Raw genomic sequence first — 24,479 nt, forward strand, 5'->3', positions numbered from 1 at the left:
CTGATCTATTGTCCACGCTTAACGCTTATTGAGGTATATTGTTCGCGGCCAATCTACTTCTAAAGAAGTTTCTCTAGCTCCGCAGCGATCGCATCACCGACTTCGGCCGTACTTGACTTTCCGCCGATATCGCGTGTTCGGATGCCGTTGTCGATGGCAATCTTGGTGGCCTCATCGATCTTCAGCGCAAGCTCTGGTTGACATAAAGAGTACTTGAACATCATGCTGAGGGACAGGATCATTGCGATAGGGTTGACGACGCCTTTGCCCGCGATATCGGGTGCGGAACCTATTGATTGTAAGCAAGCGTAGATGCAGCGGCGCGCCAACAAAAAAAAAACGTACCGTGGATAGGCTCGTAGATTCCGTTAAGCTTGGTCTTGCCGTCTGGGATGCCACCTAAGCTGGCACTTGGAAGCAGACCAAGACTTCCAGGGATGACACTGGCTTCGTCGCTGATGATGTCGCCGAACAAGTTGCTCGTTACCACGACACCATTCAGTGCCCTTGGGCTCTTGATCATAAGCATAGCCGCCGAGTCGATGAGGTGGGTGCCGGACTCGAGTTGTGGGTACTCTTCCTTCATGATGCGCTCAAAGGTTTTCCGCCATAATCTCGATGTCGCCAGAACGTTTGCCTTGTCCAGACTCCATACCGGGACAGGCGGGTCCTCGACAGACGCGAGACTACCCGCTAACCGTACGACGCGCTCAATCTCCTCGACGCTATAAGGCTCTGTGTCCATGGCCTTGCCATCACCCTCATCTTCTTTTCGCTCGCCAAAGTATATACCGCCAGTCAACTCGCGGATGATGTTGAACTTTACGCCACGAACGTTGTCGGCTTTTAGGGGTGAGCCGTCGATGAGCGAGTCGGAGGCGAAGAAACACGGCCGCAGGTTTCCGAAGGTACCGAGTTCTTTGCGTAGTTTCAAGATTCCCTGCTCAGGGCGCACCTTGCCGGTTCCCCATTTCTATACAAGTTGTCAGATGGCGTCGGGTGAGTGTGGAGTTGTAGAGTCGTACCGGCCCGCCGACAGCACCGAGGATGATGGCGTCGGCCGACTTTGCAGCTTCGAGGGCTTCATCCGTGAGAGGATTGTTGTGTGCATCTATCGAACACTAGAACTAGTAAGACAAGTCCCATACGTCATAGCTTGAAACTTACTCCTCCAAAAAGGTGCTCTTTGAAGTTGAAGGTGTTGTCGGTATGTTTTTGGATGACTTTGAGGATCTTCATCGCCTCAGCGACGACCTGGATGTGTGCGTCAGTAGGCGCATTGGGAAAGTGCGAAGGCTGCTGCTACCTCTGGGCCGACACCGTCACCTGTATGGAATTAGCGCACAGCTGTACGGACTTGGAAATGTGGCTTACCGGCAAGGACAACAATATTGTGGGCAGTCATGATGAGTTGAGTATGCTTGGAATCCAACAAAGGGGGTTGCGCGCTCTCGAGGATTTGCCAAAGATTCGTGAAGCTACCCCACGAAGCAGTATTCCCTGCCCCGCTATCGCAACCCCTCCGACGTCGGCCGCCTTGTGCCGAGCATCGCTCTACGACTGCCTATTATTTACAACGCCCTGACGCTTCAGCAACATGGACAGTGAATGCTCTTTTCAGCCCGTTTGCAAGGACTCCGATGTCGCAAGCGGTTTCGGTGATTGAGAAGTCACTCTGTAGTCGTGACTTTCCATGTGTAATACGAACAGCGCATGTACAGAACACTAAGGTAGGGGGAAGGGCATGGTCTCGATGCTTGCGACGTTTCCAGCGAGTGTGTGTATAACGACTATCGCGTCGTAGTTCATTAAGAGTGCCAAGAGCCATTAATATGCAGTGCGCTTGCCCCTATGGTTCTCCAGGTACAACAGTGCACGGAAGCGTATGATAGGGGTCAACACTTGCCGTCACATCACTCCTTGTCACCACGAAGCACTAGCGCCAACCTTTGGAAGCCGCGTGTGACAGCCAGAAGCCGATCACGACGTGCCATGCAATCTTGGGAGAGGTTACTTTTGGACGCTGCAGGACAGGGAGATTAGAAGCTGATTGTTTGGGTAAGCGACACGTTGAATTGGGACAGTAAGGTTTAAACCATCATCCCATACCAGTTAGAACCAATGACTCCGTGGGGTAAAGGGTGATGGAAGAGGCCGCAGGCCGAACTGATGCGTCGTGGAGGCTCTGTGATGAACGCGGGATGGCGCTTCGTTCTAACCTTTCGTGCGCCAGCCTCCGCAGATCTCTCTCCCACACGCAAGCTCCAAGCCCCGATCTGGCTCCACGTTACACGCATCCTCACCTGTAGATCACAGCCAAGAGTCTTGGACATGAAGATCCTCTCTTGCGCCTCACATTCAGTGCGCGGTCCTCTATATAAGTCGTCGTAGCCCGCCGCTTTTTTGCGACAAGCCTCCGCGTTTCTGGGCGCCGCGCAACGACGTTGCGTAGCGGGACGCGCCAAGATAAGCGCACTATTGTGATGCAATCTCTGGCCGCTGGTTGTGCAATCTGTACTCGATCGGCAGCTTCGTGGTTGGGTTAGGTCAGAGTGTTGGAGATGCGTTTTGGACTGGCCGCGCTGGGCATGCGGCTTGGAACATCTCACTGCCCGCCTATCGCGGTTGGCGCAACTAACCTGGGAGCCCCGTGGGTGTCCCATGATGCCCCCAGGCTTACCTGTTTCCGTTCCACTGCTGGCCGACTCACATATAATCCCCACGAATCCCTTGCGCATGTGTTGGCTGCATCGTGTGGTCCACGGTCCTCACAAAGCCGGTACCGCTTACCGATTTGCGCGATTAAAATCACCGCTTTTTTTCAACAAACGTAGCGAACTACGGTTCGCGCTGCAAACACTGTGCAGCACAATCTCACCCGCATAAAACTACTCACCCGTCCCTCCTTCATGCCTTTGCAACTTCACACTCCTGTATACCTCAACTACAACCACGACCTCGAGCTCGTCCGGTAACGTACACCCAAGCCGTCCGCGGCGAGCGTTCCAGCCACCACTTCGAGACCCACTTCAAAGCCACTACACACTTCACCATGTTGTCCGTCCGCTCCAGTGTCGACAGCATCTACAGCCGGCTCAGCGGCGAGAAGCCCCTTCCCAAGCCAGCCTACCACTGCAACATGAACCCGGAAGAGCAGTCCCTCTGGGCCCTTATCGTAAGTGCCCCTCTAATCTTTGTCTTGATACAACGTCATACTAACGACTGTACAGGGAGAAGAAAAGTACGAATACACACGCGACAAGAAGGGCAGGGTACACAGGCGTCGTCTTACCTACGTCCAACGCGCACAGAAGCAACGTCTGTTCTTTGAGTCACGCGTGGGTCATGCCATTGTCGGCGATGAGTGGATGAGGATGAAGCTTCCTTCCCGAAAGTGCTAGACAAGCACAAGTGGCTGGCCGCTGCCAACACACGAAGGTCCACCACGTCGCGGAGGCAGTTGGACCATGATTCCGGTTACTGGGTCTCAGTGTGGCTGGGGTGTATTCCTCATGCTACTATCTCTTTTGTAATGGGTTTGGGGGCGTCAGATCAGTGGCCATTTCGCATAGGATACCCGGCATATGCATTCAGCGTGGAGTTGTTACGTTGCTCAAATCAACATTTCTTTTGACTACAAGTTTGCCTTGATGATGATTGACAGTGTGATGATATCTTACCTCATGGGATGTAGGTCACGTGCTCCAAAGCTTTCGCGCCACAACGAGAGAATAGCCTGCTTAGGGACTCTAGCTAAGCAGCGGCAGTGCAAATGGCGATGGATGGTGATGGTCTGCTTGCGGTGTGAAGTGGTGTAGAGGCCGCCTAGCTGTCGGCCCAACGCCACTGGGCGTAGCTGGCAAGTCTCCGCTCATTGGCTGTTTCCGCAGCGGCCGCCGCTCAGCCTTCAGCTGCGGGCGGGCTGTGACCTCACTCTCTCCCAATTTCTTCCTCACCCAACACACGAAAAGCGAATTGCCATCCCATCGAGTCATAATGTTCTGGCCCTACCCATGAGGAAATCCGCCTTGAGACCTCACAGCACCAATCCTAAACCATGTCGGACGACGAGGATGCGTTAGTCATCGCGGCGGATGGCGACCTCATCCTCGATGTCGCCCAGGAAGAGGGCGGACAGCGCTTCTCGTATCGCGTAGACTCCAAGACCCTGCAGCAGAACTCGCGGTACTTTGAGAATCTGCTGAGTGACCGCTTCAACGAAGGGCAGCGGCTGACGGCCGCTTTGGAAGCACTTGCCTTGAGTAGCTATAGCAAGATTGCAGATGCGCCTGCCCACGTGCTTCCTCACATAGCCATCGTCAACGTCGGTCGTGTAGCCGTTGCCAAAGCCTCTTCGATCCGCAACCTGGTTGCAGACTTCCTCCGCGCCATCCATGGCCTCGATCTTGCCGTCACGAACCCGCCCATAGCCAACCTCGCCAATCTCGCCGTCGTAGCCGACCGATTCGATGCTGTTGCGGGCTTGTCGAAGCACATACAAAGGAAAAAATACCTGCAGCTCATCGATGCCAGGTCGAGAGGCAAGCCAGCCCCAGCGCAAACGGAAGAAAGGATACGGCAGAAGCTCTTCGTCGGTCTCCTCTTCGATCATCCATCGTGGGTAACGCGGTACTCGAAGCATCTGATCATACGCGACTCGGTCCAGTGGCGACCGGGGACAGAGGAGGATCACACAAAAGCCTTGTGGTGGGACATACCAAACGGCGTCGAAGACGAGCTGATACAGAGACGAGAGTACATACTGGAGACCATCAACTCTGTACAGGCTCACTTCCTCAAGCTGTACACGTCTGGCGAACGCCAATGCAAGCTCTGGTACGATACATCGCTACAATGCGACTCGTTTCAGCTAGGAGAGATGGTTCGCTTCTTCTCCAAGATCGATACTGTACGGTTGCAAGGCAAAATCTACGATAATACAGAGCCGACGTACTACCTTGGAGACATCGATCGACTTCTGTCATCACTTCGCCAGTGTTCCAATTACCAGGTCGATAGCAATCACGGACATTGCGGACTGCGCGGACGCATACTCCCACTTCTTGACCTTATACAAAATCAGCTCAGCCTCGATACAGGTAGTCTCGACATTGGAATCTGCGCGGAATGTTGGAACAACCACCGCAGTGAGTATGCCTGGCAGCTAGCCAAGCGACCGGTCATGTGGGCTCACCCAAAGTCTTTAACGGGTAATCGGGCGCTTACTACTGCCGTCGCGCGTAAGAGTCATCAGAGGACACCAAGTAGCTGTCTCAGCAGGCATGTGGCGGTCAGAGATCTTTTCATGGCTGTGGAGCGTGACTGGACAGCGAGGGACGTGTATTAAGAAGACAGTACACCATCAAGGCAGCTTTTGAGACCTTTGAGCCTCATACAGCTATGGTCTCAAAACGCCTCGATCATGTGTTCGACGCTAGGACAGAATCTTTGCTAGGAATCCTGTGCCGTAGCCACGCGATATTGTAGGCGCCGCATAGAATCTAGGGATCGCAAAGCTAGAGGAATATGAGGTTTTGTGTCTGCCTTGAGACCTCAATAACACGCGAGATCCTGGAAGGAAGGAAGGATACTCCCGTTTGAGGCGCTGGATAGAGAAAGTCTAACCCGCTTTGTTAACCCAGTCAGTGCCTGCACCCTTGTGACGCATGTTCTTTGGACTAAGTGCAATGGTTCATTGCACCCTTAAATTCTCAAGTCTTTTACTCGTGGTTCGTTCTTTGAACGGTAAATGCTTGTGAGCCGACTCGTGAAAGGCTGGCTCGGCTATGCAAGAGGCGTGATTGGGCCTACCCTCGGACCCATGGTGGCTGAGCAATCAGCCTGAGTTTCTTTCTGCACAGCACAGCTTCTGGTCGCGACTACCGGATATTTCTTCCATTCCCAATCCATCGATGGCCAAGGCCGATCGTAAGGCACACACAAGGCGCATATACACTTTTCGCATTGTGGGTTGTGAATAGTATATAGATTCACCTGAACCATGGAACAACACGTCCCTTCCATCAGGACACTGGTAACCTGCGCAAACCAGCTTTCACCTGTGCTTACCGTTTGCTCTGACTCACTTTAACGTTGGCCACTGCTCCAATGTCTGTCTCACTTGCCACCGTTCAGTATTTCGACAACGCCAACTCTCTATCCTACGCTGTCACTCCCTGCATTCAACACTACCCATTATCACCAAAGTCTGGAAGTATGTTTGGCAAATTGAAGAAGACCTTTTCGACACGCAAGGCGTCCAAGTCGACCAATAGCTATAGCCCACGGGACATAGAAGGCGCTGGACAGATGCTTGGTAATGCGCCTACAGGTGCACCGGTGAACAAGAGAAACTCTGCATCCCGCGACAGTGGCCTTGCACCGTTCTCATACCCTGGCCCGTTTGACTCGGCGTCACCTGCTACACGAAGGCCCAGTAAGCACTACCCCACATAATACATACACTTTACGATTGCTCTTCCTGAAGCTGACCTTTTGCCAGACAGCTCAAGCATGAATCCCTTTAGTTCTAACCGCGATGCCCCGCCGGCGTATACACCAGGCCCAGCTCAGAATGCCCCCGCAGTATACCCAGCCCCGACTACCGATATCGAAGAAGACGATCCCTATGACTTCCTTCGAAGCTTCGATACAGTCTTTCTCATCGATGATTCTGGATCCATGGCCGGCCGCTCTTGGAAGGAGACTGGCAAGGCTCTTGAAGTGATTGCACCGATCTGCACCAAGCGTGATGCAGACGGAATCGACATCTACTTCCTCAACCACCCCGATTCTAGCATTTACAAGAACGTCACATCGGCGAGTACCGTCATCGAGATCTTTCAGACAGTGCGTCCCAGGGGTGCAACACCGACCGGTCAGCGCCTGAACAAGATTCTCAAGTCCTATCTCGAGCGATTCATGCTCGACAATAGTATCAAGCCCATGAACATCATCGTCATCACTGATGGTGTGCCATCCGATGATCTTGAAACTCCCATCATCAACGCCGCCAGGAAGCTCGACCATGAGGATGCAAAACCACACCAACTTGGCATCCAATTTTTCCAGGTTGGCAAGGAACCTGGTGCGAGGGAGCATCTCATGCAACTCGATGATGGCCTTATCAAAATAGCGCAGAGCCAGGGCTTGGGAGTTCCTCGGGACATTGTCGACACGGTGCCTTTCACTGGTGACGGGAACGCTGAGCTCACCGGCACAGGAATACTCAAGGCCACTATGGGAGCTATCAATCGCCGATGGGACTATACTTCTAAGGGAATACATCAAAAATAGCGGGGCGCGGCTAGTTTCTACAAAGGCGCAGTGTGCTTCACGGGTGGACCAGTTGATGGGGTCGTCGTAATCCATCAATTCGATACGTTTAACGATATGATTTCAGGCGTTGATTGGGTGGTGCTATCTGTATGCTTTGGGAGGTGGTGTCATCATGGGCGTTGGTGGTTCGATATCCTCATTTTACGGGTCGCTTCTGCATACGCACGACGATACCCCCTGTTCTGCATGGCTCTATATTGGATAAAGCGGTTGGGTGGGTATTTGCATGCAGTTCTCCAAGTTCAGCTAGAGACTTCTTAGGTCGATGATAGCTGGTCATTTCTTGTTCCTTTTTCACTCTTCTCCATACGTTTATGACTGGCAAAGACAGTAAGTTTCACTTACTAGTTTCAGAGCAATCAAATACCTAGTAATTATACATCAGAGCAAAATTCCTGAATACCCCTCTTTGTGAACGTCGTCCCACGAAGGAGGGGTAAATTCCGTGCATGAGTGCCTGAAAGCCTGAAGTTTGCCTAAGGCTGCCTCACAAGGCAGACTCGCCTATATCTGCCCGTTACAGCGGGAACCTCCCACAAGCAAACACGAACACCGGCCTTGCATATCAACGTGGGCGGATGCGGCTGGTGGTCGAAAATAGTGCATGCAGTGTTATGCAACAAGCTCCAAACACCATGGAATACGCCCCTCCGGTCAAGTGGTTGTCTGTCTTATTCGTCCAAGAACCGCCTCTTTTTTTTGGATAGGGGTACTGGTATGCGCTTTACTGTCGCTGTTCATGCAAGGGATCACCGGGTAGCCCAAAGGGCGTCAATCCGACAGATCGTTTAGTTGAGGACAATTTGACTATCAGACGCCGTCCCAAGCGAGGCATCGAGAGGTGTGGTTCTCATACAAACACCCAAGGCAGCAAACATGGCCTCGCGGAAAGGGACAGCAGCCAGTTCACCATATCTTTACAATAAATACAGTATCACAAAATTCACCGAAAAGTACTTGGCGACATCTGGAAGTCAGAGAATCAGGGGTACCATGTGCTAACTTCAATACGATGCATGTGTTGATCGACTGATCGATATTCTGTGCGGACTGCACGAGAAGATGTCGAAACTCCTGCTTCGTGAGCACGAGCATCGACGGAACATAATTATAGTCTAGACATAGGTAGGCATTCGACTGCAATCCCAAAAGTCCACAGGATTCCTATCAGATCACTCAGTAGAACGGCCATCTTGCTACCCGTGTTGCAGTTAAAGATGACCTCTTGCGGCAAGAAGCCATGTGAGTCGATCATTGACCTTGAGCACGCCGTTCATTCGTACCAGCGAAGGGGCTATACTGAAATTCATAGCACAAAGACTGGTATACTTAGTTCGACGGTAGAGATAGACGTTCGCCAGGCTGTACTGGCAAAGGCTACAGTACACTTCTCCCTGTCTAGCGTGCGTGCTCGCTAACACACCAATAGATGTATTGTTCTTACAGGTTCTGGTGCAGTAATCGTCTATACAATTTTTCCAGTTGAAGGAATGCGGAGCTGCAGCATGACATACGTCGTCGCATGGGCAGAGATCTTGTTTGGTTATGTCTGGTGCAAGATTCAGTGATGTGGTGCAGGGATGGCGCAGGCGGGGATGCAGGCGACGATGACGTTTTGGCTTCCGGTAGCTTGGCCAACCCCCATTTACAACTTTGCTGGGCATGTCGACCCAGAAGGAGGGGACGAGCACCGACGCTGCCATCCCTTACTTCACCAACCTCGCCTGGTCCATCTACCGCATCAAAATTGCCCTGCTGACCTCGGGCACGTCGTCAGACATGGCCAAATCACAGGCGCTGCAGAGCAACCTGGACGTCGACTACGTGATCAGCTACCGCTTTGCAAAGACGGACAAGACAAAGGCCATTGCGCAGTTCGAGAAGCTTTGTGAGGCGCTCGCAAACGTCGGGCTGCAGACGGAGGTGCGCAATGGCGAGTCGCACTCAATCCTGCTCTTCGTGAGGGTCGCTTCCGACGAGCACCTGTTTGGCGAGGTGTACAGGTCCAGGTATGCAAGCCGCTACTGCGTCTAGGAAGGACCGTGGCTAAACCGCGCACAGAGTCCGCGACTGGATCCACGGTGTCCGAACGGCTGCCCCCGAAAAGGTTACGCGCGAATCGCTCGAAGCAGAGCCCCTCTACGAGGCCGAGAGACTGCGTATAATATACCAGCTCATTACCAACCCTCCGTCCGAAGGCGGCGCTGGCATCACACCCAAGGAGGGAGAGTGGGAGAATGTCGAATCCGTCTTTGCGCTGCACGACCACGCCTACAACAAGGACTGGATCAAGAAGTGGACCTCGCAGTACTTCCTGACTACCGAGGACTTGGATGATATCAGAAACCGTCTGGGGGAGAAGGTAAGTCTCCACAACATCGCCCCTGAGGCTATAAGCTAACCTGCCCAGATTGCCTTCTACTTCGCCTTCACACAGTCCTACTTTACCTTCCTCATCCCCGCTGCCGGCTTCGGCTTCTTCTCCTGGCTCTTCTTCGGCTCCTTTTCCCCCATCTACGGCCTCGCGAGCGCCCTGTGGTGCACCGTCTTCACCGAATACTGGAAACAACAGGAGGTGGACCTGAGCGTTCGCTGGGGCGTCAAGGGCGTCTCCAAGATCGATGTCAGGAAGAAGGACTTTGCACCTGAAAAGACCATCACCGACCCGGTCACTGGCGAGCAGGTTGGCTTCTTCCCGGCATCCAAGCGCTTCCAGAGGCAGTTGCTGCAGATCCCGTTCGCTATCATCGCGGCTTGTTCCCTCGGAGCTGTCATTGCGACCTGCTTTGGCATTGAGGTCTTCATCTCTGAGGTCTACAATGGGCCGCTCAAGAGCGTTCTCGTAAGTATCACTCCAGACCTACATATCCGAATGCAACTAATTTCCGCCAGGTATTCATTCCCACTGGCATTCTCACAACCGTCAACCCTATTCTGAACACCCTCCTAACGCAAGCCGCTACACGCCTCACCCAGTTCGAGAATTACGAGACCGCGGGTGCGTACGAGAAAGCATTGACTCAGAAGATCTTTGTCATGAACTTCATCATGTCGTACTTGGGAATCTTCCTGACTGCCTTCGTCTATGTACCCTTTGGCAAGGTCATTGTACCCTACCTTGACGTTTTCAATGTTGCTGTGCGACCCTTCGCCGAAGACGAGAAGCAGCTACACCTCAACTCGACAAGCTCTAGCTGGAGCATCAACCCTGACCGTCTTCGCAAGCAAGTCATATACTTTACAGTCACCGCCCAGGTCGTCAACCTTGGCATGGAGCTTATCGTTCCTTACCTCAAGCGTCGTGGTCTTGCTAAGTACAAGGAAATGCAATCCGACAGGGCTGCAAAGAACGGTGGTTCCGCTCCAGCTGCTACCGAAAATGACCCAGCTGAGGACGCTGCCTTCCTTGACCGTGTCCGTAAGGAGGCTGAACTCGACGTCTACGATGTTACCGCCGACCTTCGTGAGATGGTCGTGCAATTTGGTTACCTGTCTCTCTTCTCCGTGGTTTGGCCACTTACCGCTGTTTCCTTCCTTATCAACGACTGGATCGAGCTTCGTGCCGATGCTATGAAGATCTGTGTTGAGATGAGACGTCCGACCCCATGGCGCGCTGATACCATTGGCCCCTGGCTGGACTCTCTCTCCTTCCTCACTTGGATGGGCAGCCTCACTACATCCGCTCTCGTCTACATGTTCTGGAACGACCGCACTGGACCCAGCGGCAGTCCTTCCAACATTCAGCTATGGGCCCTCCTCCTAACTGTCTTCTTCTCCGAGCACCTCTTCATCTTCTTCCGCTGGGGCGTTCGCGAGGTATTGTCCAGACTCGATTCTCCTGGCCTACAGAAGGAACGTCGTGAACGCTTCCTGGTACGCAAGCAATACTTTGAGGAGAACCTCAGCCAGCTGCAGAACATGCCCAGGTTGAGTGAGAAGGGTGGCGAGATTACTAGGAAAAGTCTCGAAGAAGAAGCTAGGCAGGGCAGTCTCAGGGATAGTACTGCCGAGATCAGATTCTGGCAGCGCCAGAGGAGCTGGAGGGAGAGCGCGGCGGTTGCGAAGGACCTCATCAGCAGGGCGCAGAATGAGACCGTCATGGAGACGAAGAAGGAGTTGTAGAGCATGGTAGCAGATGCAGTCATGTCGTAGGCTGTGATGAGCGTCTGATGGAGTCGGAGACGGTGGGTTTCCTATGTTATAACTCGAGCATTATTAGCCTGGCGCTATTTGGAGTACTTCTGCCTTTGAAAGCGTCTGCTTTGATAGCCTATCGATCTTGCTGGCAATGATCTTGATATTGTTGTGATCCACCATCCAGTCTTTCTAATCCTGCTCATATCCAAGCAGACCAGCTCTAATCGAGTGAAACGCCTGTTAGGGCCTCTTGAAGCTCATACATGATTTTACCTTTGCTCCAATAGGCCAGTCTTTCTTCCTCGAGCGCATGCATAAAGCCTGCTACTCAATGAGAAAAGACGTCCCGTTGCTGGCGACATTTCTGAAGAGAGGACTGACGTAGAAAGCCGCAATGCGACGTCCTTGCATCAGACCAGGCTTCGGACTCGCCTCGCAGTAGCAGGGCTGGGTATGACTGCACGCATAAAGCGTATCGTTAGTATCATCTAGGTGCTCCTAAGAGCGAGCAGAAGAACAGCGAAAAAAAAAAGAACGGTTTTTATCATGGGACAGCTACAATACTAAGAAACAGAGACTTGGAAAACGTATAGAGATTAGACATCTCGTGTCGCTCCCGATCAATTAAAACCGGACAGAAGACAACATCGGTGGCGGGGAGGGCTCGTGTCGCCGCGTCGAGGTCTGGTGGGATCAACATGGTGGTGCGAGGCCTGTTCCGGTCGATGAGGCATCCATCCGGGTGTTGTACGTCTATAGCTTTCAAACGCCTATAGCGCCGTGGATTGCTCTGGGTATCGCGCAATGGTGGAAACAATCATGCCGCCCTAATCTGTCCGCATGGTGAGTGGACCTGCCGGAGCGTTCGTACTCGCCTAGCCACAACACCGCCTCATACCACACCTGTCTGGCATTTGAAACTATTGTGGGCGCGTCAGACCACAATCGTCGTTCCATTCCGTTGCGCCTGAATCATTTTCTTCGTGGCTTTTGCCCAGTCGTCAATCCATGTTTGGGCCTCACGATCTTCTTATCAATGACTGTCCTGATCCGATTCTGGCTGCAGAGGAGGTAAGTTCAGAGCAAAAGGAATGATGAAATCCCAGAGAAGCTAGTGGATAGGACAAAACCTTCGTCCAAGCTTCGCACAGAACGGTCTCCGGTACCCGAATGAATCCAGCGTAACGTCACTCACTTGAGGCTTCTCATGTGGGCTCGCTGCTTGGTGTATGTCTCGTAGTTGCCACCGAAAACGCATTCGAGAATGCTGGGTCCGATATTCTGTCCCGAGCGAGCGGCCTGCATACGATCGCTGAGGGTAAAGTACGCTTCTTTGAAGGCATCAAAGGCAACCTGAACCTTGTGGGATCCACCGGAAATGTTATTCTCTGGGCGATTAGGATCCTGGATGGACAGGCCGTCATATTTTTCTGGGCGGCCATCGATACCATAGTTCGTCTGCGTTTGTTAGCTATGCATACGAAAGCGGGAAAAGCAGCCGGAGGCCACTGCTCATCCCACAGCGACATGGGAAGACTTACCTTTTCAATGATAGCAGGAGGATGCATCTGAATGCGTTTGCGGGATAGATCGAAGTCACCGTAGTACTTGAGGAATCCTAGGAAACATTCTCCGAGGTTGTCCGGTTTAGGGGAATGCTGAATGTAGCTGACGATCAAGCAAATGATACTGTACCCTCCAATCCCGCCAGTATGGACTTCATTCAAGCCATGCATGGCGAGGAACTGCTTCATGAGTGCCACCATGTATATCATGTCGGGGTACTGCTGCTTCCACTGTGCAAATGTCGCTTGTGCCTGCACTCCGCTCAAATTCTCGAACGAGATGTCAACTTGAAGCTTGGTGAGCTCGTCTTCGAACTTGATGATGGGAACGCGCGCAGGGATGACCAGTGCGTTGTTGTTGGCCGCCAACCTTGTGTCTTTGAGCCGTCTGGCTGCCTTGTAGAGCAGACTCTTGTTGGCCCCTCTCGCAGACATGTCGACAACAGGTTCTCCACCATTGTAGTGCCTATCCGAGACATATACCAGATCCATGTCGGCCGTAGGCAAGTAAAGACCCGCAGGGAAGGAGCCGAAACACAAGATGCGTCCGTTTTCTTGAGGGAACCTGCGTTGTCCCATAGCGCTGTTAACGCGGTTGACTAGCCGGTTACGTTGTTCGTGCTCGAAGGGCTTTGGTGCGACGAAGTCATAGAAGTCGAGTATCTCGTTATGAAGCCTGTCACAGTGTTAGTCCAACAATCGCGTTGCAAGGTAGACTGCGTATTGCATAACTGCCACAGATGCAGTCGTGGAAATAAAGAGAACTTACCATTTCTCAGGTTCGCTAGCGAGATGCGCATACGGGTCGCGTGAGGGAAGCCACGGTGTTGGATTGACGTTAGGAACGGGTAGCCACTCGTCCACGACACCACTCAAATTGGCTTTGCGTTTGTTGTTGTTTCTAGCAGGACGTGGTGCCCGATGTTCAGCTACAGCAGCCTGTTGCCTATCAACAATGCTGTCAATGTGCGCGAACTCGCTCAAGGAGCCTTGAACAGCGTCGCGGCCATCGTCCTCGTCACCAAACGAGATGAAATCGTCGTTGGCAACAACTGAATTGTGTCCAGCGGCCTTCTCGGCTTCCTGATTCTTGGCCTTCCGGATCAGTTTGACAAAGTCGGTTCTCTTTCCCGTAGTCTCATCGGGAGGCGGCAAGGCGGTGTACGGGTCGGGATTGGACCACTTTGGAACAGAATCGCCATCAGCACGTTTGGTTTGCGTTCGGGCTGCCTTGGGCTCGCGAGCGTCGCCGTCGCCATCTTCATCGGCAGAATCCGCGCTCTCTACCTGCATATCTGCCTCTTCGTCGTCAGAAATGTCATCTGGGTTGTGGAACCGGTTGGAGCCGTCGGCAACACCTAGAGCGCGTTCCGGACTACCGCCGTCGCGATGGGTCAGAAGGGCGCGCTCGTGTGGGGCAGCTTTCTTGAAACCACCCCTACGGAATCCGTTTGTGTTGTTCCTGCCGTCCGCGCGAGACGAGCCTCGCGAGGCCCCACCACGACCGCGCCTTCTTGACGATGCAGAACCGGAAGGACCCCGCGGCACATTGGAATCGCTAGCAGGCGGAAAGCGGGGAGCGGGATGACTAGACTCGAAGGTGAACTGGGACTGATTGCCGTTGCGCGCACCGCCTGGTCGGTAGTTGTCGCCATCACCGCCAGTGAACGTCATGCGGTCTGCAAGTGGTCGCGGGCGGTCGCGCGCAGGTCGCGACGGACGATATGAGTCTCCCATGGCGTGTCGCGTTTGTAGTGTGAGGAGGGTTTGTCGCGCGCAATTGATGAGTGGTTGTTGTGGGTTGGTGCTGATAGCGGTGGGTTGTGGAGGGATAAAGGTCTCAGGCGCGAAAGATTTGTCCAACGACAATGCGAGTAAGCCAAGACCTTAGCGCGACCCAGTGAATTTGTGGGGTGCCCGCGACCGGGACCCGGTGTTCACTGCAACTTGAATTGGTCAGTGCTTGGAGCCGTAGACAAAGTTAGTTACTGAAGCTAACGCCCTCCGCTTTTGCAATGTCGGATGAGATGTACATCCAGTCATGTCTGACACTTGCTCAAAGCTTGTGAAGCTACACATCAGACGGTATACGTACGATGAAGAAATCCCACACCTGGGCACTCAGATAGGATCTGATCTCTGACAGCTTTCTGCTGTGCCAGCTGCTGCTGCTGCGAGGTGGTGATCGAAATCAACGTTTCCGTGGGGTATTCTTCGATTGATGGATATGGCATCGTTACATGTGATAATACAGTATTGAACACTCGCAAAGAAATGTAAGAAGCAGGAGAGTGGAGAGAGACCGAAGCATGCTTATGCCCATCCAACCACACTCTCGATGACGAAGCGCCATCGCTTACTGTGCCCATAGAACATAGAAGGCTCAAACGCTATGCCCAACGCCCAAAATGCAACAAATTCTCCCTTCATCACTCCGTGTAGTTCGTCAGGAACATAGTCCAGTTTGTGTGTCTCGCCCTCGAGGTCGAGTGACCGAGAGGAACCGCGGCCAAGTTAGATTGCTCCATGTAGAGCCATCTCAATCTTCTTTCGTAAACTTAGGCTTGACTAGAAGTAGGTGCACCAGGTCAGTATGTGTCTCACATGCGGTGCGTGCATGGGTACTTACACCCTTCCCTTAATTCCTTTTCGCGCTCCGCCACCCGTTGATGTCCCTGCACCTCTCTCTCTATCCTCTCTCGTGCCCTCAATATTTTGCTTTGCAGATAGAAACTTCCGCCCTTCTTCGGATCGTTTAGATCGAACAGCCTCTTGAATCGCTCCGTGACAGCCTCTATTTCAATGTTTCCCATCTTTCCGGGACCCACGTTCAGGATTTGGCAGGCTTCGTCCATGGTGATGTTCGAAGACGAGAAGGCGCCACCGCTGCCTCCACCACCTTGGCTGGCGGCTGCATATTTCTGCGACGCGGCGGCTTGACGGTACGATTCGGAGACGGCGCGACCTATTATTCGAGCGCCGGAGAAGACGACTTGTGTTATTATGCGGTGGGCCTGTACGTGTTAGTTGCAGACGGTGTGACAGCGAATAGGAACATACCATTGTAAGAGGTGACGAGGTAAGGAGAGTCTGTGTAATATGCTATTCCCGTCGAATCCTATGCGAGAGCCACGCCTGTCTGTCTTGGGCGGATGGGTGCTGTTGGCAATGAGGGCATCTCCAAAATTTCTGGGTCGCCTTCCGCGCTCTCGGCCTGCCTCCGCAACTGGGCACGTGATCTCAGCCAATCACAGCACGATCGCAAACTGCGATCTTCGCAAGCATCTCTGCGCGCCTGACGATGGCTATAGTCGTGCAGTCCGGTCAAACATGGTAATGACGGTGATGCATCCCGTGTGCGCCCTTCGTTCAGAGTGCTTCTGGATATTGGCGCCGGGGGAGGCACCTTGAGGCTTCCGCAAGTCGCCCTCGGACTAAGACATTCACATGCTCAAAGATCCCCGCATCACTCCCGGCGACAACGTCATGTGCGACTTTGCATGACAGTTTCCAACATCTCTCGAGCTTCAGTTGTGCATCGCTGCAGGCTTCCTTCCTGTACAATCACTGAGCGTGGCTTGACAAGAGCGCGGCACTCAGCCTCCACTGCTCAGCCAGGCGATGACGCACAACCCCATGCATGGCAGCACTAGGTTGGTAACTTCCAAACTTGCAACCACATGCAAGTAAAACCGAGTTGCGCAAACAACATGCTCATGCCCACATAGACACACCCTGGATACAGCACATGTCCACCCCTTCAAAATCCAGCAACGATGCGTCGTCCCCGCCGCCAACCGGTGATTCGAATTCCAACCCGACGTATGCCAGCTTCTCTCCCGCCAACCTAGGCCAGACGACACCGCAATCAAAACTGCGCTCCGCCATACTCGTGCACCAGAAGTCGCCCCTACTTGCGGCTACACCACCACAGATCACTCGCGTGCTCGCTTATTCGCACCCCTTCATATTACCTCTGAACAAGTTTGCTGGGCTGGTGACATGGACGACCGGAGACCCATGGGAGAGCTTTCTCGTGGTCGCAAGCTTTTGGGCCGTCGTCATGTACGGTGATGCCGTGACAAGATACGCAGGGCCCATTATCGTCGTGTCTGGACTGATACTGGGCATGTACACGCGAAGATATTCTCCACTATCGTCGACCGGGTGGACAGGCGAGAAGGGACAGAAGGCGCACAAGCGCGTCGAGTCGGACACCAACATCAAGCATCACAAAAGCCTGGAAGAAATTGTGGATAGTCTGAAGCTCTTCACTTCGCGCTGCAACATCCTACTAGATCCCTTTCTACGCCTCACAGACTTCTTATCCACGCAGAGAACTGCGACCTCGGCTACTACACGTCCGGCGCTCACTGTGTTGTTTATCCGAATCCTCTTCGTGTTGCCGCTATGGATAGCACTCACGCTACCGCCGTTCTATATCCTGACTACGAAGCGAGTGGTACTGGCGGTAGGCACAGTGATGCTGAGCTGGCATTCACGACCAGCCCGCGTAACCCGAACCCTCCTGTGGAGATCGAGAACAGTCCGACGTACCTGCGCCTTCATAACTGGACTAGACTTTGGCGAAATTGTGTCAGTAGATAGGAAGGGTGCGCCTCCTCTGCCACCTCGAAAGAAGAGCACGCAGGAGGTTGCAGCTTCATTGGCGGCTAAGCGTCGGCCCGAATCTACAGGCGTACGCTTCACCTTCTCCATCTATGAGAACCAGCGAAGATGGCTAGGTATCGGATGGACATCGTCTATGCTTGCTTACGAGCGAGCGTCTTGGACGGATGAGCACCTGAACCCGGTTCCACCTAAAGAACAGTTCGAACTACCTGAAGTTGAAGGAGGTCAGTCGAGATGGCGGTGGGTGCAAGGCAGTGAATGGAAGGTTGAAGGCGCGGAGAAAGACAGCAAAGCTGACAAAGGCGCGTCCAAGGAGGATTCGGCGTGGATATACTACGACAATAAAGTAAGCAAAGTAACTTGGTATAATTTTCTGATACTAACTTCAACAGTGGAGGGACGGACGAAGAGGTCAAGATGGTTGGGGGCGTTATACCCGCCGTCGGAAATGGTATCGCGACGCCGAGCTCGTCGAATCGACATCGTCCACAGACACAACGCCTATGCCCACGCCTAAACCTGGCCCAATCGATACTTCCGGAGACCTTGACCCTAATCAACTCACAAAGCTCTCCTCCAATCTCAGTGTAGCATCCAGTACAGACCCTACTTTAGTCGAGGGTGATGGACGCGAGTATGCCGCATCGATAGCGTCGGATACAGATGCAGCGAGCACAAAGAGCAAACGGAGTTGGTTTAAGAAGAGGCGGAGCAAGAGTACTAGCGGTAGTGTGAGTGGCGCGACAGTCGTCAGCGATACGGGTACGACTGGTACGCGTAGAAGTGACGAGGACGACATGCAAAGTCCTCTCGATCGCATGGCGAAGGATGAGGAGTGGAGGCTTGGTGATGACATTCGTCAACATCTTGATATTTGAAGTAGTTGGAGCGCTCGATGATTACCTTGACTTGTTGTATGAACATAGTTTTTACGTTCTCCCTTGATACGAACTTACTCGATTTCCGTCAAGTGATGTACCAAACACCGATTAAAGCGATACATGTGCTAGCCAAAAGCATGACCGAGAAGAACAGGGTCGACAGATTGCTGGCGTGTTCCCCTTTCATCGCATAGCCTGCCTCTCGTGTTGTTGTGGTGCATCAATATCGATGCTTCATCCGCAGTAGGTAAGTTCAGAAATCAAGCAGATTCATTGACATGTTCACAGCACGTGGGGAGACGTGGTTTTCAAGTGAGTGTCCTTATTTCATGATCATATCTCATCTAATATTTCCCAGCAGTCATGGCCCTTGGTATTGGCAGTTCACCCCGATTTCCAACAGTGTTCATTGTTCCATCTCCGAATCGCTCGATGGAAGTGTTGCTGGAAGAGTTCCGAGGCTCAGGGTAGCTTGACGCTTAGTGCTATTCGGGTTGTTAGTGCCATTCCAGACCGTAAGGAAGACACCGCGTCGGTATATCTCAAGATGTACTTACGGAGCAGGATCCGCATCCGCAGCTGGAGCAGTCACCAGCGCACTTGCAGGAGGAGCAGTTGCTGTTCGTTTGTTAGCCAGAGCCCCTCCATGTTCCCAGTAGAGTGTCCATCACGGTGCTGGCGCTAGCCCTGAAGCAGCAGCACACCACCGTGTGTCAAACACCAAAGTCGGTCGGAAGACGTACCAGGGGGCCATTTTGATTGGTTGATTGGGTTGTTGGATTGTTTGGTTGGTTGGATTGTAGAAGTGTTGGAGCGTGATGAGCCATCAAGGTGCTGAGGGCAGACACTTATATAGAGCACCTGGCCACCAGCTCGCGACTTGGTAACGACTCCCTACCCACGCCGCGGTGGAGACCCTGTCACTCGAAATGGTCATGCGCGAGGCGGTGGGGTCCGATGGAGAGTGACATATCGACCTGCTAACCGCCCCATCAGAGCCACCGTCCTTCGACCTCCCGCGGTTAAGCGTACGCCACGCTCGTCTCACACCATACACAACAGACAACTTGGAGGGGAAGACCATCTGGTTGGTTGAGGAACACCGGTGAATGGCTGGATAGCTCACCCACTGGGTGTGCTAGGTGCTGAGACGTACCGCTCTAGGCTGCCTCTCGCATATATGCCGCACTTACCGGTATACTCAACCGGGCCGGTTGCAGAGGAGCCTTCGTCAGCCTTCAAGCTGATACGAGCATCTCTTGATGGTATTGGCTATGGAGTCACTTGCCGCTGCAACCGTATCAGTGCATCGGGCTCCACGGCACCTTCGCTCTGCTCGACGCTGTAGCCTGACCACTGACAAAGAGGACGCCTCGGCCTTGACTTCCTCACCGTATTCTAGCGCTTGAGTTGACGCACTGCACGTGTGAGACATCATGCAGATCGCTTGTACCTAGGTACGACCCGCTGCTCTGGAGCCTTGAGAGCCATGGGACGGCACGGGCACAGCACCACCAACGTGGGATGATGTTGGTGACCCCTAATCCGGTGCTTACGTCTCAAACGTCCACTGGCTGCATCAGAATCGAGTGGTGGCACTGCATACGCATTCCCCGCTTCTGGGCACTATCTGATTGCGGACTTGGCAGTTCGCTGTATGTTCATGTGAATCATAGTACGGTGCATACAACTCGAATAGCGAGTTCCTAACTGTGTCCTGTTTCAGTGGGATCTTTGCTGTCAATTACATGCATGTGAATATGCCTGGAAGGACGCGCGACCGAAGTCAAGAATCTAGATCTACACCAAGTTCAAGCGCGTGATCTGATGATGCATCGATGGGTAGCGCTCAATGTAGTATGGCCGAGAAGCCAATCGCGACGGTCCGTCAGTGGAGCTATGATGCAGCTAGTGGGCAACACGTGGGGAGAAGCCTCGCATTTCACTTTACCTAGGTACCTAGGCAAACCTTGGGACCCTGGAAAACGACAAGTGACATGATACATCAGGAGATGTATCTTTTGACTACACACAACAGCGTCTAAGCAATTAGTCACTCCCCAGATGTGACGTAGTTTCCAATCCGTTGGCGTGTGACCTCGGGAGTTGATGGCGGCTGCGGCGGTACATGGTGAGTTGTAGCTGCTAAGTATGTCATCCCCCTAACACCAGTGGACTCCATACCAAACACCCACCCGGTCCCAACAACTCTTGAAAAGCGATAGCATATTAACATAAGAGCGGCAGCCGCGGTTCGCTCAGACTTTGTCGCACATACCAGGTGACTAGGATCTTCTAGCAAGCCTCCAAGGCAGAAGACGGCTCCACATGTCTTGTCACCAAGCCCATACAATGATATGGTAGTCTTGCCAGCGGTACATCGACCGCGCCCCTTGATACGTTCGGACTTGACATCCTCAAAGGACCGCACAAGGAAGGTGACGCTCATGTTGAGCGCGAGACTTGTGAGATTGACGGCGTAAGTGAGGTGGATCAGGCATGCGTTGCCTTTGGAGTGAGGCGAGAGCATACGTAATATGGAGCTATAGTTGGGAGTCCCAATAGTGCTTGAGTGAGTGAGTGACACTTTTGAGGATCTCGATGGAAACGATGGTCTCTGTCATTTGACATGACATCTCCAGAGAGAAGAGAGGTCTTACGTATTAGACACACTGGTGGTGACTGGGTGGTGAACGTATCAGAGCAAATGCTTTTACATCTTTGAAAATCACATGCATCTAGGCAACTCATTCACCCTCGTGCGGCTGATAGATCGATTTGCCTTCTATATCCGACCTTCGTCATACACATGACCCCATATTCCCCGAATGTATTGAACCGCCTCAAACTGTTTCCTCTCAGCAGCAAGCGGATTCTTCTTATCAGCGAAAGTGGCCACATACGCTGTCCGGCTCATCTCACACATAGCAGCACCGGCGTCAAGACGTCTGGGCCCTAGCGCTTGAAGGAATTCGTCCACAAGCCATTCAAGACCACCGCCCCATGCGGTTATTTCCGGTCTGCCATTGGGCTGCGGAGTACTTCTGAAAATCTCCATCTGTTCTGCAGTATACAGAACGAGTTCATCGTCTCCGTATTGACCAATGATCTGCAGTCCTACAGTGTTGAAGAATGAATCCGGGACCGTCGAACTCTGGCTCTTTTCCTTGTAAGGAGTAAATGTGGGAAGAGAAATTGCTGGCAGCCCGGCAAGACTAGCTGGTACGGTGAAGACATCGTTCATGTATGAGTGCACTGGATCCTGATTCTCGACTTCAGCCAAAGACGGTGCCGTTGATCGAGCTGTGGGGCATATGATCACGTCCACTCCTTCTGTTTCTGCCACGGTTTCTTCGGCATCGAGCAACGGGTTTGGACTGACAAACACCCTGTTGAAATCTTGTTGTACGAGCCTCCGAATCTTTTGTGCTTGTATGAAGTAGTTGTCGATAGCCTGGGCGCTTAGTGAAAAGGCTCCAAGGAGTATACGCCGCTGAACCTCCGGACCGAAACCTTGACCCCGGGTTTTAGCAAAGAGCACACTTTCTGGTGTACCATCGATGCCCTCGGCTCTACTTCCGAAACGCACACCATCGTACTTTGCGAGGTTGCTCGATGCCTCGGCTGGCGCAAGGACGTAGTAGGCTGATAGTGCTTGTTGTGTTGTGGGTAACCGAATAGGGTGCAAAGTATGACCAGCATTCCACAGATGTCTGAGTTGGTCAATCCATGCCTTTCGGACAGCGGGCTGCAATGTGTCGATGTTGTAATCAAGAGGAATGCCTATCTTCAACGAAGTTGGTCGCTTCCCTGTACGGAATTTTGCTCGGGTTGTGTTGGGAACGGACGTCGGATCCTGCGCATCGTGGATGTTGACCTTGGCTGGACTCAGTCAGAGATGTGGAAATCATAGTCTACATCTCTATAGACTCACAGAAAATGCTCTTCACACTCGCCACGTTCTTGCCAAAGATCCCGACAGTATCCAGAGAGTTCGCATAGGCAATCACGCCCCATCTCGACAGCAGTCCGTAGCTTGGCTTGAACCCAACGACCCCGGTATATGCAGCAGGAAGCCGTACCGACCCCCCAGTATCGGTACCTAACGCGCTGCTCGTCTCAGCACACATACTCCGTCCTCGTCGGCTGTCAAACACTTACGCCCAACATTGCGACGACGCGACAGCAAGCGCGCTTCCACCTGAGCTTCCACCCGCACTTGCATCCTCTCCTTTGTATCTCTGCATCTTCACTGGTCCGAAGTGTGAATGTGTCGAGTGCGATCCCATGCCGAATTCGTCCATGTTCGTCTTGCCTACCACTACGGCACCTTCATCTTGGAGCAGCCTCACCACCGTGGCGTCATATGGGCTGCTAAAGTCTTTGAGTATCCCGGAGGAAGCAGTAGTCTTTAGGTTCTTCGTGCAGATGTTGTCCTTTATTGCGATTGGCTTGTCGGCGACGCTGTCGGGTTGGCGGCGGAGGGTACGGGATTTGGAGGCATCGCTGCTTTGGGAGATGGACGCTTCGACGAGGGAATTAAACGCGTTGAAGTGTCTGTACTTCGACTGGTTCGCCAAGTACGTCTTCGCATGCTTGGAGAGGGACATGGAGGGTGGGGCGCATCGCCGGCGCGTTGTCGCGAGTGGGATGTCGGCACTGCACGAGCGGGACAAAAAGAAGTCGCGACGTCATGTGATCAGCCTGACTCGCGCTATCAGCATTGCCCACGATCACAGACACCAACTGACTGCCAATGCATCCCAGCTCACTCAGGAGGTAGCCCACAGACTAGAACTTCGGAACACGCCAAGAGGACTGCAAAGACCCCACTTCGAATTCTTAGATACCTAGGTAACTTCGCCATCACCCCAAGTGAGGGTTTGTCATCCACCGCGGCGACTAATACAAGCAAGATACTAGCAGATTAGTACTTGTAGCAGGAGTAACGTGCATACATACGTAGCTAGAGTCGCGCTTAGATATAATATAGCCTAATCTTCTATTAGCGTCTTAGTTAAGTACGTAGCCTTCTTTAGTATCTCTCTATATATTTTATAGTTAGTTATAATATTCTTAAACTTTAGCCTCTTTATATAAAACTAGTAGATATAGCATTTTTAATATTATCTAATTTATAATACTCTATATTTTATTTATAATTCTTAGATAGAACTTAAATATAGTTTTAGAGTAATAATAACGTTTATATATTATAAATTAAGTCTAGTAGATATTAGAAACTATACTACTACTAGAATACGCAGGTAGAAAGTCTACTTAAATTAGCTTTTAGTGTTCTTTTTATTTATAAAGCTTTTAATAATTACTTTTTTTTTTATTATTATCTAAGACTAAATAATATAAAGTAATACTAATATAGAGGTAGGCCTTTTATAAGATATTATACGTAGCTATAGTAGTAAATATATTTTATACTATAATAATAATCTTCTCTAAGTAATCTACTACTACGCTAGAGAATAACTTAAAATTCTTCTATTAGTATATGTTTATATTTTAATTATATATTATATTAGTAGTAAAAATAGTATTAATTAGACTATAAAGAGTTCTTATCTTTAAGTTATTACTATAAGTATTTTAAACTTTCTTACATAAAGAGTTATTATCTAGAGATATAGTAAGGTATTTAACTCTACTAAACTTTATATTTATATTAATCTATATTAGGCTTTAGTTCTAACTATTAAAGTTAGATATTATACTATATAGTAAGAGAAAACTTTCTAATATCTATATAGTGTAGCTTTAATTAATAAGCTTTTATTTAATAGTTATAATCTTCTTAGACTTACTCTTTTTATCTTTAAGTATCTTCTTAAATAGATTAACTAGTTAGTTATTATACATTTTAAGAACTTTAGGTAGATATAAGATTTTCTTAACTAAGTTATAGACTATA

The 24,479-nt window shown here is 51.7% G+C and overlaps 9 protein-coding genes across 9 annotated transcripts; 5 read left to right on the forward strand and 4 right to left on the reverse strand.

Annotated features, from left to right (window-relative positions):
* Positions 1-59: 59 nt before the first annotated feature.
* On the reverse strand, positions 60-1,405 carry J4E92_009490 (uncharacterized protein; the record flags this gene model as incomplete). The annotated part of the gene is made up of 6 exons (XM_051500836.1): positions 60-289; positions 346-973; positions 1,026-1,121; positions 1,168-1,254; positions 1,307-1,326; positions 1,375-1,405. 6 exons carry the CDS (start codon positions 1,403-1,405, stop codon positions 60-62), a joined length of 1,092 nt encoding a protein of 363 aa, XP_051348987.1.
* Positions 1,406-3,052: 1,647 nt separating this feature from the next.
* Positions 3,053-3,401, forward strand: J4E92_009491 (uncharacterized protein; the record flags this gene model as incomplete). Its single annotated transcript, XM_051500837.1, has 2 exons — positions 3,053-3,175; positions 3,231-3,401. 2 exons carry the CDS (start codon positions 3,053-3,055, stop codon positions 3,399-3,401), a joined length of 294 nt encoding a protein of 97 aa, XP_051348988.1.
* Positions 3,402-4,057: 656 nt separating this feature from the next.
* Positions 4,058-5,347, forward strand: J4E92_009492 (uncharacterized protein; the record flags this gene model as incomplete). Its single annotated transcript, XM_051500838.1, has 1 exon — positions 4,058-5,347. One exon carries the CDS (start codon positions 4,058-4,060, stop codon positions 5,345-5,347), a length of 1,290 nt encoding a protein of 429 aa, XP_051348989.1.
* A 1,166-nt stretch (positions 5,348-6,513) lies between these two features.
* J4E92_009493 (uncharacterized protein) lies at positions 6,514-7,296 on the forward strand (the record flags this gene model as incomplete). Its single annotated transcript, XM_051500839.1, has 1 exon — positions 6,514-7,296. One exon carries the CDS (start codon positions 6,514-6,516, stop codon positions 7,294-7,296), a length of 783 nt encoding a protein of 260 aa, XP_051348990.1.
* Positions 7,297-9,000: 1,704 nt separating this feature from the next.
* On the forward strand, positions 9,001-11,460 carry J4E92_009494 (uncharacterized protein; the record flags this gene model as incomplete). Its single annotated transcript, XM_051500840.1, has 4 exons — positions 9,001-9,347; positions 9,400-9,700; positions 9,749-10,180; positions 10,231-11,460. The coding sequence occupies 4 exons, from the start codon at positions 9,001-9,003 to the stop codon at positions 11,458-11,460; spliced, it is 2,310 nt and encodes a 769-aa protein (XP_051348991.1).
* A 1,206-nt stretch (positions 11,461-12,666) lies between these two features.
* Positions 12,667-14,777, reverse strand: J4E92_009495 (uncharacterized protein; the record flags this gene model as incomplete). The annotated part of the gene is made up of 3 exons (XM_051500841.1): positions 12,667-12,933; positions 13,017-13,716; positions 13,810-14,777. The coding sequence occupies 3 exons, from the start codon at positions 14,775-14,777 to the stop codon at positions 12,667-12,669; spliced, it is 1,935 nt and encodes a 644-aa protein (XP_051348992.1).
* Positions 14,778-15,579: 802 nt separating this feature from the next.
* Positions 15,580-16,103, reverse strand: J4E92_009496 (uncharacterized protein; the record flags this gene model as incomplete). Its single annotated transcript, XM_051500842.1, has 3 exons — positions 15,580-15,608; positions 15,670-16,054; positions 16,101-16,103. 3 exons carry the CDS (start codon positions 16,101-16,103, stop codon positions 15,580-15,582), a joined length of 417 nt encoding a protein of 138 aa, XP_051348993.1.
* Positions 16,104-17,103: 1,000 nt separating this feature from the next.
* Positions 17,104-18,550, forward strand: J4E92_009497 (uncharacterized protein; the record flags this gene model as incomplete). The annotated part of the gene is made up of 2 exons (XM_051500843.1): positions 17,104-18,018; positions 18,065-18,550. The coding sequence occupies 2 exons, from the start codon at positions 17,104-17,106 to the stop codon at positions 18,548-18,550; spliced, it is 1,401 nt and encodes a 466-aa protein (XP_051348994.1).
* A 2,056-nt stretch (positions 18,551-20,606) lies between these two features.
* J4E92_009498 (uncharacterized protein) lies at positions 20,607-23,163 on the reverse strand (the record flags this gene model as incomplete). Its single annotated transcript, XM_051500844.1, has 4 exons — positions 20,607-21,096; positions 21,403-22,435; positions 22,488-22,588; positions 22,715-23,163. 4 exons carry the CDS (start codon positions 23,161-23,163, stop codon positions 20,607-20,609), a joined length of 2,073 nt encoding a protein of 690 aa, XP_051348995.1.
* Positions 23,164-24,479: the final 1,316 nt, after the last annotated feature.

This window comes from Alternaria infectoria (assembly GCF_024043175.1).
Source record: "Alternaria infectoria strain BMP 0036 chromosome Unknown scaffold_24, whole genome shotgun sequence".
Lineage (NCBI taxonomy): Eukaryota > Fungi > Ascomycota > Dothideomycetes > Pleosporales > Pleosporaceae > Alternaria > Alternaria infectoria.